Genomic DNA, 14,469 nt, shown 5'->3' on the forward strand with positions numbered 1-14,469 from the left:
ATGCCCTGGGCCAAAGGCAGGCACTAACCCGCTGAGCCACCCAGGGATCCCCTTGGGCTTTGGTTCTTTTTTTTTTAAAATTTTTTTTAAATTTTGTTTTTTATTTTTTATTAGTGTTCAATTTGCCAACATATAGAATAACACCCAGTGCTCATCCCATCAAGTGCCAGGCTTTCGTTCTTGAGGAGCATGAATGAACATGGGCCGCAGAGCAAGGGTCGATGCTTCAGTGGTCCCCCGCCCTGCCCAGCCCTGGGGAGAATGGAGGTTCCCTGGGCTTCAGCTGAGGGGGGACACCTCTGGGGGATAGGATTGTTGTTAACCCTCTAGTAGACCTCTTTGCTGCTGCCTCCGTGGAAAGGGGACCCAGGGCTGGTAGGAGGCAATGGAAGGTAGGAGAGTCCACACACGTGTGGACATGTGTCCCCACCTTGGTTCTCTCTCATGCACCTAGACCGAAATTCATGCTTTTGTGTGTTGGTTTGCATGCTTGTCACCCTCCTCCCTTCACTGGAAGAAAGTCCAAGAGGGCAGGCCTTTTGTCTGTCCTGTGTGTCGGTGCGTTCAGGGCCTAGAGCAATGCCTGGCATGCACTGCTGATGGATGCCACTGTTGACGGGTGCCACCATGCCACCATAAACTGTCCTCCACTTGTTTTAAAAAAAAAAGGAAAGTATTGGGGAGGTTGGGTGGCCCAGTTAGTTAAGAATCTGACTCTTGATTTTGGCTCAGGGTCATGAGATTGAGTTGGGCTCCATGCTTAACAGTGTCTGCTTGAGATTCTCTCCCTCTGCGTGCTCTCTCTCTCTCTCAGATATAAACATAAATAAAATCTTAAAAATATTTTTATTTTATTTTATTTTTTTATTGGAGTTCAATTTGCCCACATATAACCCCCAGTGCTCATCCTGCCAAGTGTCCCCATCAGTGCCCATCACCCAGTCACCCCAACCCCCTGCCCACCTCCCCTTCCACTACCCCTTGTTCATTTCCCAGAGTTAAGAGTCTCTCATGTTTTGTCACCCTCACTGATATTTCGCCCATTTTCTCTCCTTTCCCCTTAATTCCCTTTCACTAATTTTTATATTCCCCAAATGAATGAGACCATATAATGTTTGTCCTTCTCCGATTGACTCCCACTCAGCATAATACCCTCCAGTTCCATCCACATCGAAGCAAATGTTGGGTATTTGTCAGTTCTAATGGCTGAGGAATATTCCATTGTATACATAGACCACAGCTTCTTTATCCATTCATCTTTCGATGGAAGAAAAATATTTTTATGAAGATATAATTTATATGTCCAGCAAATCACCCATCTAAAGTATACCATTTGATGGTCATTAATGTATTTACAGAGTTGTGCAACCATGATCATCACTCTTACTTTTAGAACATTTTCATCATCTACTTCTCACTCCACATCTCAAACCTATTTGTCTTTGTTTCCCATTTCCGGCATACATTCCCTGGCCCTGGCAACCACTCATCTCCTTTCTGCCTCCGGATTTGCCTATTCTGAACATTTCATAGGTATGAAATCCTACAATGTGTGGTCCTTTGTGACCGCTTCATTCATTTACCGTACTGCTTTCCAGGGTCATCTGTGACCTGTGTTCTAGCACATATCAGCACTTCATTTTTCATGACCGAATAATATTCTGTTATATGGATACATCCCATTTTATTCATCCCTTTGGCACTTGATGGACGTAATTGGTGGTTTCCACTTTTTGGCTTTTTCAAATCAGCATATGAATTTTCATGTAGGCATATGTCTTCATCATTCTTGGGTCTTTACCCAGAAGTGGGAGTGCTGGGTCGTGTGGTAACCAGATGTTTCACCTTCTGAAGACCTGCCAGACTATTCCCATAGTGGGTGGACCACTCCACATTCCAGGTTCCACTTTGCATACCTCCTCATCAGTCCATCTGTCTTCTTGATTGTAGTAATCCTGGAGGGAGAGTATGAGGTGGCATCTTCCTGTTTTTTAAATTTGCATTTCTTGCATGATGAATGATCTGAGCAGCTTCTCGTGTGCTTGTTGGCCATTTGTATACCTGAAATGTCTTCAGGTATTTTGCTTATTTTTAATTTTTTTTTTGGAGGGAGGGGAGTCCTTTTATTATTAACTTATAATTTAGGTATAAATTTTTATCAAATATATAATTTTTTTTCAAATATATAATTTGATGATAATTTGTCTCAGTCTCTGGGTTGTCTTTTTCATTTTGATGGTAGTGTTCTTTTTTTTAAAAAATATTTATTTATTTATTCATTCAGAGAGAGCGAAGAGAGAGGCAGAGACACAGGCAGAGGGAGAAGCAGGTTCCATGCAGGAAGCCTGATGTGGGACTCGATCCCAGGTCTCCAGGATCACACCCCGGGCTGCAGGTGGCATTAAACCACTGCGCCACCGGGGCTGCCATGATGGTAGTGTTCTTGAAAGTATGAACATTTTACATTTTGATGGAGACCATCTGTTTTTTATTTTGTTAGTTGTGCTTTTAGTGTCACATCTGAGAAGGATTTGCCTAATCTGAGGTCCTGATGATGTATGCCTATGTTTTATTCTAAGAGTTCTATATTATTAACTCTTATATTTAGGTATATGATCCTTTTTTTAAATAAGATCCATTTTGAATTAAGTTTTGTATATGGTGTGAGGGAGGGGTCCAACTTCATTCTTTTGCCTATGGACGTCCAGTTGCCGCAGCACCATTTGCTGAAAAGATGGTACTTTCCAATTGAATTGGCTGGGCATTCTGGTTGAAAATCAGTTGGCCATAAAAACATAGCATCACTTCTGGACTTTTAGGTCTCTTGATTTGATCTGTATGTCCATTCTTATGCCAGTGCCACATTGTGTTGCTTATTGTTGCTTTGTAGTAAGATTTAAAATCTGGAAGAGTGAGTCTTCCAACCTAGTTTTTTCTATTCTCAACATTTTCTCAATGGCTTTGGCTATCCTGGGTCCCTTTAATTTTTATATGTATTTTAGGATCAGCTTATCAACTTCTGCAAAGAAGCCAGCTGGTATTTGATAGGGATTGTGTTGAGTCTAGGGATCCCTGGGTGGCGCAGTGGTTTGGCGCCTGCCTTTGGCCCAGGGCGCGATCCTGGAGACCCGGGATCGAATCCCACATCAGGCTCCCGGTGCATGGAGCCTGCTTCTCCCTCTGCCTGCTTCTGTCTCTGCCTCTCTCTCTCTCTCTGTGACTATCATAAAAAAAAAAAAAAAAAAAGAAGTGTTGAGTCTAGCTCAATACTTTTGGTAAGTATTGCCATTTTAATAATACAGAGTCTTCTGACCCATGAGCATAAGATGCTTTTCCATTTATTAGGTCTTTTATTTCTTTCAGAGATGTTTTCTAGTTTTCAGGTCATAAATTTTCCCCCCTTTTTTGGTTAGATGTATGCCTCAAGCTTTAATCCTTTTTAGTAGTATTGTAAATGAAATTTTGTTCTTAATTTCATTTTCAATAGTTCATAATTTGTGTGTAGAGATGCAATTCACTTTTTGTGTATCGATCATATACTCTATAATCTTGCTAATCATGTTTGTTAGTGCTAACGATTTTTTTAGTGGATTCTTCAGGATTTTCTACATACAAGATTATGTCATTTACAAGTAGTGAAAATTTTATTTCTTCTTCTCCAACCTGGATGCCTTTATTTTATTGTCTTGCTTAGTTGTCCTGCCTGGAACCTCCAGCACAATGTTGAGTAGAAGTGTCAAGAAAGGATGTCAGTGTCTTGCTGCTGATTTGACGAGGAAGTGTCTATCAACGTTACTTGTGATGTCAGCTGTGGGTATCTTGTAGATGCCGATTATCAAGTTGGGGAAGGTACTTGTGTTGTTAGTTTGTTGAGTGTTTTTATCATGAAGTGGTGCTAGATTTTGCCAAGTGCTTTTTCTACGTCTGTTGAGATGATCAGCTCTCTTTTGCCCTGTTAATACGGTACATTGCATTAATTGATTTTTGGATGTTATACCAACTTTGCATTCTTAGGAACAATCCAACTTAGTCATGGTTTATAATCTTTTTCATATGCTGCTCGATTCAGTTTGCTATTATTTTGTTAAGCTTTTGCATGTATATGCATAAGATATATTGGTCTGCAGTGTTCTTGTGAGGCTGTCATGGTAATACTGGGTTCATAAAATGAGTTGGAAAGTGTTCTCTTCTACTTTTTGGGAACATTTGTGATGAACTGGTACTTAATTCTTCCTTAAAGTTTTGGTAGAATTCACCAGTAAAGCCATCTGGGCCTGTTGCTTTTTTTTTTGTGTGTGTGTGTGTGTGGTTTTAACTCAGTCTCTACTTGTTATAGGTATGTGTCTTCCTGAGTCACTTCTGTGTCTCCCTGAAATCTGACCATTTCTGTGTGTGGTGGTTCATAATGCTGCCTTATCCTCTTTTTTTTTTTTTTTTTTTCTGTAAGGTTGGTAGAAACGTCCTCCCTTTCGTTTCTGAGTTTGGTAAATTGAGTGGTTTTTTCTTTTTTCTTGTTTTTTAAAGATTTTATTTATTTATTCATGAGAGACACACAGAGAGAGGCAGAGGGAGAAGCAGGCTCCCTGCAGGGAGCCCAATGCCGGACTCCATTCCCGGATCCCAAGCCAAAAGCCGAAGCTCAACTGCTGAGCCACCCAGGTGTCCCTGCTTTTATTTCCTGATCAGTCTAGCTAAAAGTTTGCCAGTTTTATCCATCTTTTCAAAGAACCTGATTGTGGTTTCATTGAATTTTGTCTTCTCTTTTACATTCATTTCATCCCAATTTTTTATTCCTTCCTCCCTCTGCTCACTTTAGTTTGTTGTTCATTTTCAAGTTTGTGAAGATAAGTTATTAATTTGAGGTCTTTGTTCTTTTGATTATAGACATTTATAGCTGAAAATCTTCTAAGGCCTGTTTTCACTCTATCATAAATTTTGCTATGTTTTGTTTTCTTTTTTACTCACTTCAAATATTTTGTGATTTCTTTCTTCTTTTTCCCCCTTCTCAGTATTTTCCAGTTGCCCTGTGATATATTCTCTGACCCATGGGTCATTCAGACATGTATTGTTCAATTTCCATGTTTGTGAATTTCTAAATTTTTTTTCTCCTCTTATTGACTTGTAATTTCATTCTGTTGTGGTTGAAGAACATTCTTTGTATGATTTCAGTCCTTTTTACATTTATGGAGGCTTCTTTATGGCTTAGCCTGTGGTCTGTCCTCAAGAATGTTCCACGTGCACTTGAGAAGAATGTGCGTTCTGCCCTGGGGTGGAGTGTCCTGCAGGTGTCTGGTTGTTCTAGACTCTCCAGATCCAACAGTAAACCAGAGACACAAATATTCCTGCCCTGGAGGGCCAGCACTCAAGCCAGGGGAAATGAACACTGAGGAAGGGAGATACTACAGGAGCCTCTGTGACGCCTGGGAGATAAGGAGCACTTGCTTAGGGGGGCTGGAGGGAGAGGCGGCTGCAGTTTTTCAGAGGGTATCAGGGTGGGCCTCATTGAGAAGGTGGCACTTGAGCAAAGACTTGAGGGAGGTCAGGGAAGCGGTACCTGATAAGAGAAGAATTTCATGAAAATTGATGTGAAAACACTATTTTGTGCTTAACACTTTGTAAGTTGTGATAAAATATGCATAACATAAAATGTATCAGCTTAACCATTTTTTAAGTGTGCAGTTCAGTGGCTTTAAGCACATTTATGTGATTATGCAACACCCCCACTGTGTGTCTCCAGAACTTTCCATTTTCCCAGACTGAAACTGTCCCATTAAACACTAACTCCCCTTCCCCCAGCTCCAGTGCCCCTTTGCTCCGTCTGTAAGTTTGGCTCCTCTAGGGACCTCATGTGCGTGGACTCCCACAGTATTTATCCTTGTGAGTCTAGCTTACTTCACTCAGCACGATGTCCTCCAGGTCCATCCATGGTGCAGCGGGTGTCAGACTGTCCTTTTTTTTTAAGGCTGGGTAATCCTCCATTGTGTGGACGGACTACGTCTTGTTTATCTGTTTCTCTGTGGACAGACATGCGAGTGCTCCCACCTTTTGGCTGTCGTGAATAGTGCTGCCATGAACACCAGTGTGCAAGGTCCTGTTCCAGTCCCTGCCTTCAAAATGTGCATTTGAAAGCAGTGACCACGCCAAGGCCCATCTGGTCTTGGCTCACCCCATGGAAAGAGGCCCACCTTTCTTCTCAGGCCTGGGGACAAAGCAGGGGTGACCCCCGTATGTTGGAGAAATTATGGAGTAGGATTCCCCTCCTGCCAATGTTCCCATGCTCTAAGGAGGAAAGGTGCTGCTTCCTGGGAACCTGGTGTCTCACCATTTTGGGTTCAGCCCAGGTTTGGGGTGGGACCGAGGATGGTGCTGTGTCAGAGGCAGAAGGGGGACAGAATCTCTCCTGCAAAATGTGGCTCATTAACTCAGCGGGTGCTTTCTGATGGATTGCCTCATGACCTGAAACCCGGGCTGGTTGAGCAACCTGCTGTTTACCCATCTGAGGAGCCGCCAACGTTGAGGCGTGTTTGCTGGGCCAGCAGGACCTGGGGCAGCCTGTGTGTGTGTGTGGGGGGGGCAGGCGAGTGGGGTACCGCCTGCTTCCTGGAAGCTCTGTCTTGGCGGCCCGTGATTAATAGCTACTTAGAAAAAAGTCCCATCTCGTGTAGCTCGAGTTCGTCCGTCTCCATCACAGCGTAGTGCTTCCCGGAGTGGCTAACCCACGTTCTGTTCTCCTGGTGGCTCGGAGGCTGTTTTCTGTTTCTCTTTTAGCCTCTCCTACAGGGAACGTCCTCCACCAGGGCAGCTCCTCCCAGGGTCTGTCCTTATAGGACAAGGGGCAGCATCTGCGGTCTAGGGAGCACGGGTCCCGCTTTCACGGATATGCCCCCAATTGCTGTCTGTCCAAGGGGGCTGTGCCAGGCTGCGGTCCCACCCTCGTGGTGCAAGAGCCGCCCTCCTCCTCACAGAGCTTGGTGCCCTCTGATCCGTGCAGACCTGTTGGGCAGGAACCGGCTTTCCCTTCGTTTGCCTTCCCTTGGATGCAGCAAATACCTCCCAGTTCATGGGTCACCCAGCTTTCTGGAATTCCATTTTCTTTACATTGGGTCCTTTGCTTTTTGCTGATTTGTAGGTGCTCTTTGTATATTCTGGATATACCCTCCATCGGGTTTGGCTTGTGCTTTCGCTTGGCTTGGGGTGCAGAGAGGCTCTACGCTCAGGTGTGGTCAGAGGCCTTCTCTTCCCATGCGCGTTCTCTCTTCTGGATCATTCTCAGCTCCTGTGATCTCTTCTCAGATTGTCATGTTTTGCTTGTTGTGATCCCCCCATCTTTCTCTTTCCCTGTAGTGATATGCCCCAGCTGCCGATTGCATTGTTCTCCCTCTTATCATGGGTGTAGCTCCCAAGCTTGTTTGGGGACTGGTTTCGGGCTCACCCTTCTCTCCCGGTGGATTCTTGATCCCAGCTTGAAGTCCACACTGTGCGTTCACGAGTGCTTTATTTATTTTATTTTTTCTTTTTTAAGATTTTATTTATTTATTGATGAGAGAGAGAGAGAGAGAGGGGCAGAGGGAGAAGCAGGCTCCCTGTCGGGAGCCTGACACAGGACTCGATCCCAGGATCCTGGGATCACGCCCTGAGCCAAAAGCAGATGCTCAACCACTGAGCCACCCAGGTGCCCTCACCGGTGCTTTAAAAGCAACTTAGATCCTTGGCTGTATTCTCTGCTCTAGAGCTCAGCCACGTTGCAGATTACTCATTTTGTGGTCAAGAAAAGCTGGTCCAGCCGTGTGGATTGGTCGGCTGCGCTTGGCACAAGGTCTCAGCCAGTGGGTGGCCGAGCAGATCTGCTGACTCCTTGCGCCCTGGTCTTAGTGCTTAGTCCGTGCTGGCCGGTGCTGAGGTGCTGAGCGTTGCCTGGTCTTCATTGTCTGGGACACACATGTGTCCCTGATGCGGGGACCTGGGATAGCGCCGGGCAGTCCTGTCCCTACCTGTGCTGCTCAGTATGGCAGCTGCCAGCCTCACGTGGCCACTGAGCCCTTGAAACGTGGCCAGTGCCACATGTTGAAATAATAATATCGTGCACCTATTAGGTTAAACAGAATATATCATGAATATTGATTTCAACAGTTTCTTTTTCTTTGATTTTAGAAATGTACCCACACTGTAAAATGACATTTGGAGCTCGAGTTACATTGCTGTCAGGTGGCAGGGGTGGTTTGTAGCATTCCTTAATGGGGGTGAGATCCGCGTCCTTGTTTCTTGTCCCCTGCCCCTCCAGTCCCCCCGCTTCTACTGTGACCCCCTCCACCTCCCCCTGTCTGTTCTCAGACAGAGCCCCCTTTCCTGCAGCTGAGTTTCCCGTGATTTAGCTGCCAAGAGTCTTCACTGGAGGCGAGGAGGGAGGCGTGAGAACCTCCATCCCTGTACCCTCTACCCCAGGGCAGGCTCAGCATCCCTCCCAGCCCCTAGAGGGCAGGGGGTCGGGAGCGTGGGTGCTCAGAGGCTCAGGAGGCTTGGGTCCGGCCCTTTCTGGAAATGCTGGGCCTCAGGAAGGCAAAGAGCCCTGGCTGGCATCTCTGTGGGTCTCATACTGGACCCCAGACTCCTGGGACCGAGGCTCACCCCAGCCCTGGGCTCAGACTCTCATTCTAAACCAAGCCGAGGGAGACAGTTTCGGCGGTGTTTAATCTCCTAAAGAATTAGGTTCTTGGGGCTCCTGGGTGGCTTAGTTGGTGAAGGGTCTGCCTTGGACTCAGGTCATGATCTTAGGGTCCTGGGATCGAGCCCCACATCGGGCTCCCTGCTCGGCGGGGAGTCTGCTTCTCCCTCTCCCTCTGCCCACTGCACACACTTGTGCGCTCTTTCTCTCAAATAAATAAAATCTTAAAAAAAAAATAATTAGGTTCTTATTGAAGTCCAGGAATAGTAGTCTGGTTATTTAACACTCATTGCTGGTCCTAGATGCTCAGACAGCTCTCTGCCCTGTGCTGGGGTGTCCTTGCTGTCCTGAGGCTGTCGGGGTGTGTGGTAGCCGGGAAGCCGCGGGACTCCCTGTGCCCGGCTGCGTGGTCAGTGGCCCAGGGTGGGCTTAGCGCTTTCCCGGGAGAAAGGAAATGCCTCCGAGCTAACAGGCCATCTGGCCAGATAACGTGATGGTCCACATTTTGAGGCAAAAACGATTTCTTTACAGGGCTGACTTACTTAATAACATCATAATAAAGTTTTGTTAAGTATTTTCTTTCTTTATAAATTTTTATTTATTTATTCATGAGAGACACACAGAGAGAAACACAGACACAGGCAGAGGGAGAAGCAGGCTCCATGCAGGGAGCCCGACGGGGGACCCGATCCTGGCCTCCAGGATCAGGCCCTGGGCTGAAGGCGGCGCTAAACCACTGAGCCACCAGGGCTGCCCCTTGTTAAGTATTTTCTATTAACAGGACTGTCACATAGAATAAACTGTGTCTTTGTAGCTTAACCATTTTATTTTTGGCTGTGCATCACATACCCAGGACGTACTTACCATGTGAGTGGACATTTGTACCTCTTGACCCTCTTCACCCACCTGGCCTACCACCCACCTCCTGCTCCTGGCAACCACCCGAGTGCTGTCTGTATCTATGAGTTAAGTTTGGTTTTATATTTAGATTCCACATGTGAGTGAGATCCTACAGTATTTGCCTTTCTCTGTCCGACTTATTTCACTTGGCACCCCTTCCTCCAGGGCACCTCCGTCCTCCCTGGGGACCCGGGCACCCCTGGGGCCCCCGGAGCCCCATCACCTGTGTGCACAGGGAGTGGTGACAGGTGGCAGTCTGTCACAGGGAGGGTCCTGGGGGGTTGTTCTCAGAGGGGCAGGTGCCCCTCCCACATCCATCCCCTGGAGCACTGGACAGTGGGCTGGGGGGTGGTGGAGTGTGCGCTTTGGTGTGGGCCTTCACCCTCACATGGGTTTTCTGGACACAGATGTGCTTTTCTTCGCTCTAGATTTTATTTATTCATTTTAAAAAAGATTTTTTTAAAATTTATTCATAAGAGACACAGAGAGGCAGAGACACAGGCAGAGGGAGAAGCAGGCTCCCTGCAGGGAGCTGATGTGGGACTCGATTCCAGGACCCCCAGGATCACAACCTGAGCCAAAGGCAGACACTGAGCCCTGAGCCACCCAGGTGCCCCTCTTCACCCTCACTTTAACCGGCCATCTTTTGCTGAGGCGGAAGAAGGGGAGGGCCTTGGAGGAGAGGGAATGTTCACTAAGTAATTCACCTGGGAGTCCTTTCCAGGAAGCCTGCTGTGCGTGGGGTGCAGTGGGGCCTCTGCTGTTGGACCAACCAGGGTGAAATCTGCTTTGCTCCATGCTGCCTGCATATCACCGGTGACCTTGGTGTTGCTTGGTTTTTAACCACTGTGCCCCCTGTTTCCTGATCTGGGGGCTAGAGAAAGTAACACTCACCTCATAAGTAACGATTAAGTGGAGGGCTGTATTAGTTAACTGAGCCCTGTAAACCATGGGGTAAAACTATTTCAGGGCCTGATGGTAAATATTTGACACTTGCATGCCATTCAGTCTCTACAAACTTGCTGCCCTAGTGAAAGAGCAGTCAAAGGCTGTATGTAATGAATGGGCACCACTGTGCTCCAATAAAACTTTATGTATAAAAACAAGCTGTGGGCCAGATTTGCCCCACAGGCAGTCATTTGCTGACCCCAGATGATTTTATCTCATGAACCTGCAGGTGGATCATTTGAGGAGGGCTCAGCTGGACCGTTCTTGGGACCTGCTGAGTCCCCCTGTGCTGTGGTCAGGCCTCACTCCCTGTCGGGGGGCCGACTGGCTGTTGTTCTATTTCATCACCGGGCAGCCTAGCCTGGCTCTGTCTCCTCTTGGCCGCTGGGTTCCCAAGGGCAGCAGGAGAGGGCAAGCTCCTGTGTCCTCCTGCATCACATTTCTGTTGTCCTTTGCTCTTGCTGATTTGGCTCAAGTGAGCAGGATGGCCAAGTCCAGAGTCCTTGGGAGAGGACTTTGCCAGATGGAAGGGCCAGGGAGGAGGAGCTGATTCGCCGAGAGGGAACCCCCGAGCGGGTTTGTGGAAGCCGGTCTGTGTTGTGCCTCCCAGCTGCTCCTCATTCTTGCCCTCGGGTCATAGCAGGCTCATGCACGCACCACAGAGCTGCCAGGTTGGGTTTCGTGCTTTGACTGTTCACGGTGCAGGCGTGATTAATATTTTAGCTTTGCTCCTGAATAATTTTACACGGGAACTATTAGAGTCAGCTGATGTGCCCTGCACTGTTGTCTGGTGACCGAGCTGAAGGCCCAGGAGATTTAGGAGCATTTTGTGGACGTGGGGGAGCCTAGCCGTGCATGCGTGACACTCGGCCCACGGTGGGGCCCTGGCTCTACTCCTGGCTGTGACACTGGGCCTCAGTTTCCTTATCAGAGGAGCAGGCCATCAGATAAAGTCACATTTCTGCCAGCTGGGCTTCAGCCACTTGTCGACCATAGAGAGGTGGTGTCCATCTACATGAGGGAGGTGTTTGCCCGGCTACACCCCGGCTACACTCTGGCCACTCCCTGCAGGGTGTGAAGTCCCCTTCGGGAGGCTACCTGTGACAGATGCTGAAGATGAGAACTTTTCTTCTCTGTTCTCATCCCTGAAAGGTTGGCCTTCTGCCCTGGTTCCAGTGCTCACCTCTGCTCCCCACTTTACCCTCTACTCCTGGACTCCAAGGAAGTGGATTCTGAACCTGTTTGGAATCAGAGGCTCTTTTTTTTTTTTTTTTTTTTTTAAGATTTTTATTTATTTATTCATGAGAAACAGAGAGAGGCAGAGAGACAGGCAGAGGGGGAAGCAGGCTCCCTGCAGGGAGACCAATGCGGGACTCGAACCCAGGATCATGCCCTGAGCCAAAGGCAGATGCCCAGCCACTGAACCACCCAGGTATCCCTAGAGGTTCTTTTTAATGATGGAGGTGGAAGTCACATAATAACCCATTCACAGGGGGCAGCTCATTGGCAGTTCATACGTTGACAGGGTGTGCAACCACCAGCCCCGTGTTGCCGGGAGCCCTGTGCCCGTCAGCTGTCACACACCGTGTCCCCTGGCAGCCAGCAGTCTGCTTTCTGTCTCTGGAGGTGCCTTTTCTGGACAGTCACGTAAGCAGGTTATGTGACATGAGATTGGCTGCTCTGGTGGCAGCAGGTTGGCGTGGTTCATCCACGGCCACGTGGGTCAGGCCCCCTTCCTTCTTACAGTCGAGTCGGAGCCCGCAACTTGTTATCCGTTCATCTGTTGACGGACCACGTTGTTTCTACCTCGTGGCTGCCGTGAGCCTACAGGGACAGGCTTTGGTTTGAACACCTGCTTTCACCTGGGGACTGTCAGATTCCCCACTCTGGAAGGAGCTGCCGTGTGGGGCTATTCCAGATGCTACTTTAGACAACAGGAGGGTGTTGGCATCTCCCCATTTTGCAGGGGCCCTGTGCTCCTGTGCCATTCCAGAAATCGTTACCTCTCTGTGCCTTGCAGAAGAGGTCCTCAGGGCTGGGCCAGGCTGGGTCTGTTCAGGTGCATGGCTGGTGTCGGCTCCCTGGGGCCTGGGCTGCCCCCTGCATGCCTCCCCCCTCCCCGGCCTAGGACATGGGGCCACTCTGTGCCCGGGCTCTTCCTTGGGGCTGCAGAGCTCCTACAGAACGCTGCACAGTGACGATTTCAATCTCCCTGGAAATGATGAGCGCTTCTAAAAATAGACGCCGATGGCAGAAGGCTAACATTTTTAAATAGTTCAATAATTTCCTTATTCTCTGTGGGGCATAGGGAGGATCACTCTAAAATGGATGCTTTTAAAATTTCCTGGAACCCGGTCAGTGCTTTTGTGTTTCCAACAATTTATGGGGGATGGCACTTCGTAGACCATACGATTCCCATTCGAAGTGTACGGTGCAGCTTCTTTTTAGTATATTCACAGGATTGTGCAGCCATCATCGCAATCAATTTTGGAACATTTTCGTGTCCACCCAAAACAAACCCCGTGCCTGTTTGCTGCTGCTCCCCATTTGCATCCCCTGCCTCTCCCCAGTTCCCAAAACCATGAAGCTTTTGTCTCCATGGATTTGCCTGTTCTGAGTATCTCGTGTAAATGGAAGCTTGCAGCACAGGGTCATTTCTTACTTGCTGCCTTTGCCGGGCATCATGCGTTCATGTGTGCTGTAGTGTGTGCCTGCGCTTCGTGCCTTATCACAGCTGAGCAGTATTGCCATGCGTGCCTGGACCACAATTTATTTATCCCTTCATCACGTGGTGGATAGTTGTGCTACTTCAAGGCATGAACACGGGTGTGCAAGTGTGGTTTCTGTCGGGTTGAGGCTTAGCCACGGAGTGGAATTTCACGTCCTGGGTCACCTGGTAACTCTCTTTAACTGATTTTTTGTTTTGTTTTCCACGTGTACTTTTTTTTTTTTTAAGGATTTATTTATTCATGAGAGGCACAGACAGAGAGAGAGAGATAGAGAGAGAGAGGCAGAGACAGGCAGAGGGAGAAGCAGGCTCCTCGTAGGGAGCCTGATGTGGGACTCGATCCTGGATCCTGGGATCATGCATTGAGCCGAAGGCAGACACTCAACCACTGAGCCACCCAGGCATCCCTCCACGTGTACTTTTAAAAATAATGAATCTTTTCCACTTTAAATAATTGCAATTGTGAGAAGTAACGCCGAGATAATAAGTTCCCCGGGACCCCCTGTACCTTTTACCCAGTTTATCCTCAGTGGCAAAATCCTGCACAACTGCACTGCCTTCTTATGACTGGGGTGCTGTCAAGGATGCAGGGGAGGAGTTATAAGTATTTCCATTAGCACGAGGAGCATCCCTTGTGCCGGGCTTTTGAAGCTGCAGATCTCCCCACCTGGACCTCTGATCTGCTGTCCACCTCTGCCATTTTGTCATTGTGACACTTGCGCAAAGTAGAATCCCACAGCACACCTTTCGGGACTGGCTTTCCTCTCTGGGTGTAGCTGTACCGGTTGTTGTGGTCCATGGACATCGTCTTGCTGAATGGTATTCCGTGGTATGTATGCATCAGTGTGTTTAACTGCTTGGCCTTTGAGGGACACCTGGTTTGTTGGTAGTTTTTGGCTGTTGTGAATAAAGCCACTGCAGATGTTAGTGTATATAGGTTTTTGTGTGAATATAAACCTTTATTTCTTTAGGATAAATGCCCTGCGTGCAAACGCTGGGCTGTAGGATTGTTGCACAGTTAGATTTTTTAAGAAACCACCACATTTCCCCCAAAAGCCTGTACTGTTTGACATCCCTGCCAGCAACATGTGAGCAATCTGGTTTCTTCGTTCTCACACCAGCGTTTGGTGTTATTTTAGCCATTTTCCTAGGTGTGTAGTGAGCCTCGCTGCCTTGACGTGCATTCCGTTTGTGGTGACGATGTTGAGTTATCTTTCCCTGTGCCAATCTG

General features: G+C 47.8%; 2 protein-coding genes across 7 annotated transcripts in view; one reads left to right on the forward strand and one right to left on the reverse strand.

Annotated features, from left to right (window-relative positions):
* Nucleotides 1-14,043, reverse strand: part of LOC121471653 (translation initiation factor IF-2-like) — a 29,100-nt gene extending 15,057 nt beyond the window's left edge. Inside the window, exon 1 of the mRNA XM_041722436.1 lies at nucleotides 13,906-14,043. Coding sequence (XP_041578370.1) covers nucleotides 13,906-14,043 — 138 coding nt within the window. The remainder of the gene's footprint in view (nucleotides 1-13,905) is intronic.
* The window catches only part of SHANK2 (SH3 and multiple ankyrin repeat domains 2), a 509,567-nt gene that overhangs the window by 9,472 nt on the left and 485,626 nt on the right, over nucleotides 1-14,469 (forward strand). The window lies entirely within an intron of this gene.

This window comes from Vulpes lagopus, chromosome 11 (assembly GCF_018345385.1).
Source record: "Vulpes lagopus strain Blue_001 chromosome 11, ASM1834538v1, whole genome shotgun sequence".
In the NCBI taxonomy this organism is placed as follows: Eukaryota; Metazoa; Chordata; class Mammalia; order Carnivora; family Canidae; genus Vulpes; species Vulpes lagopus.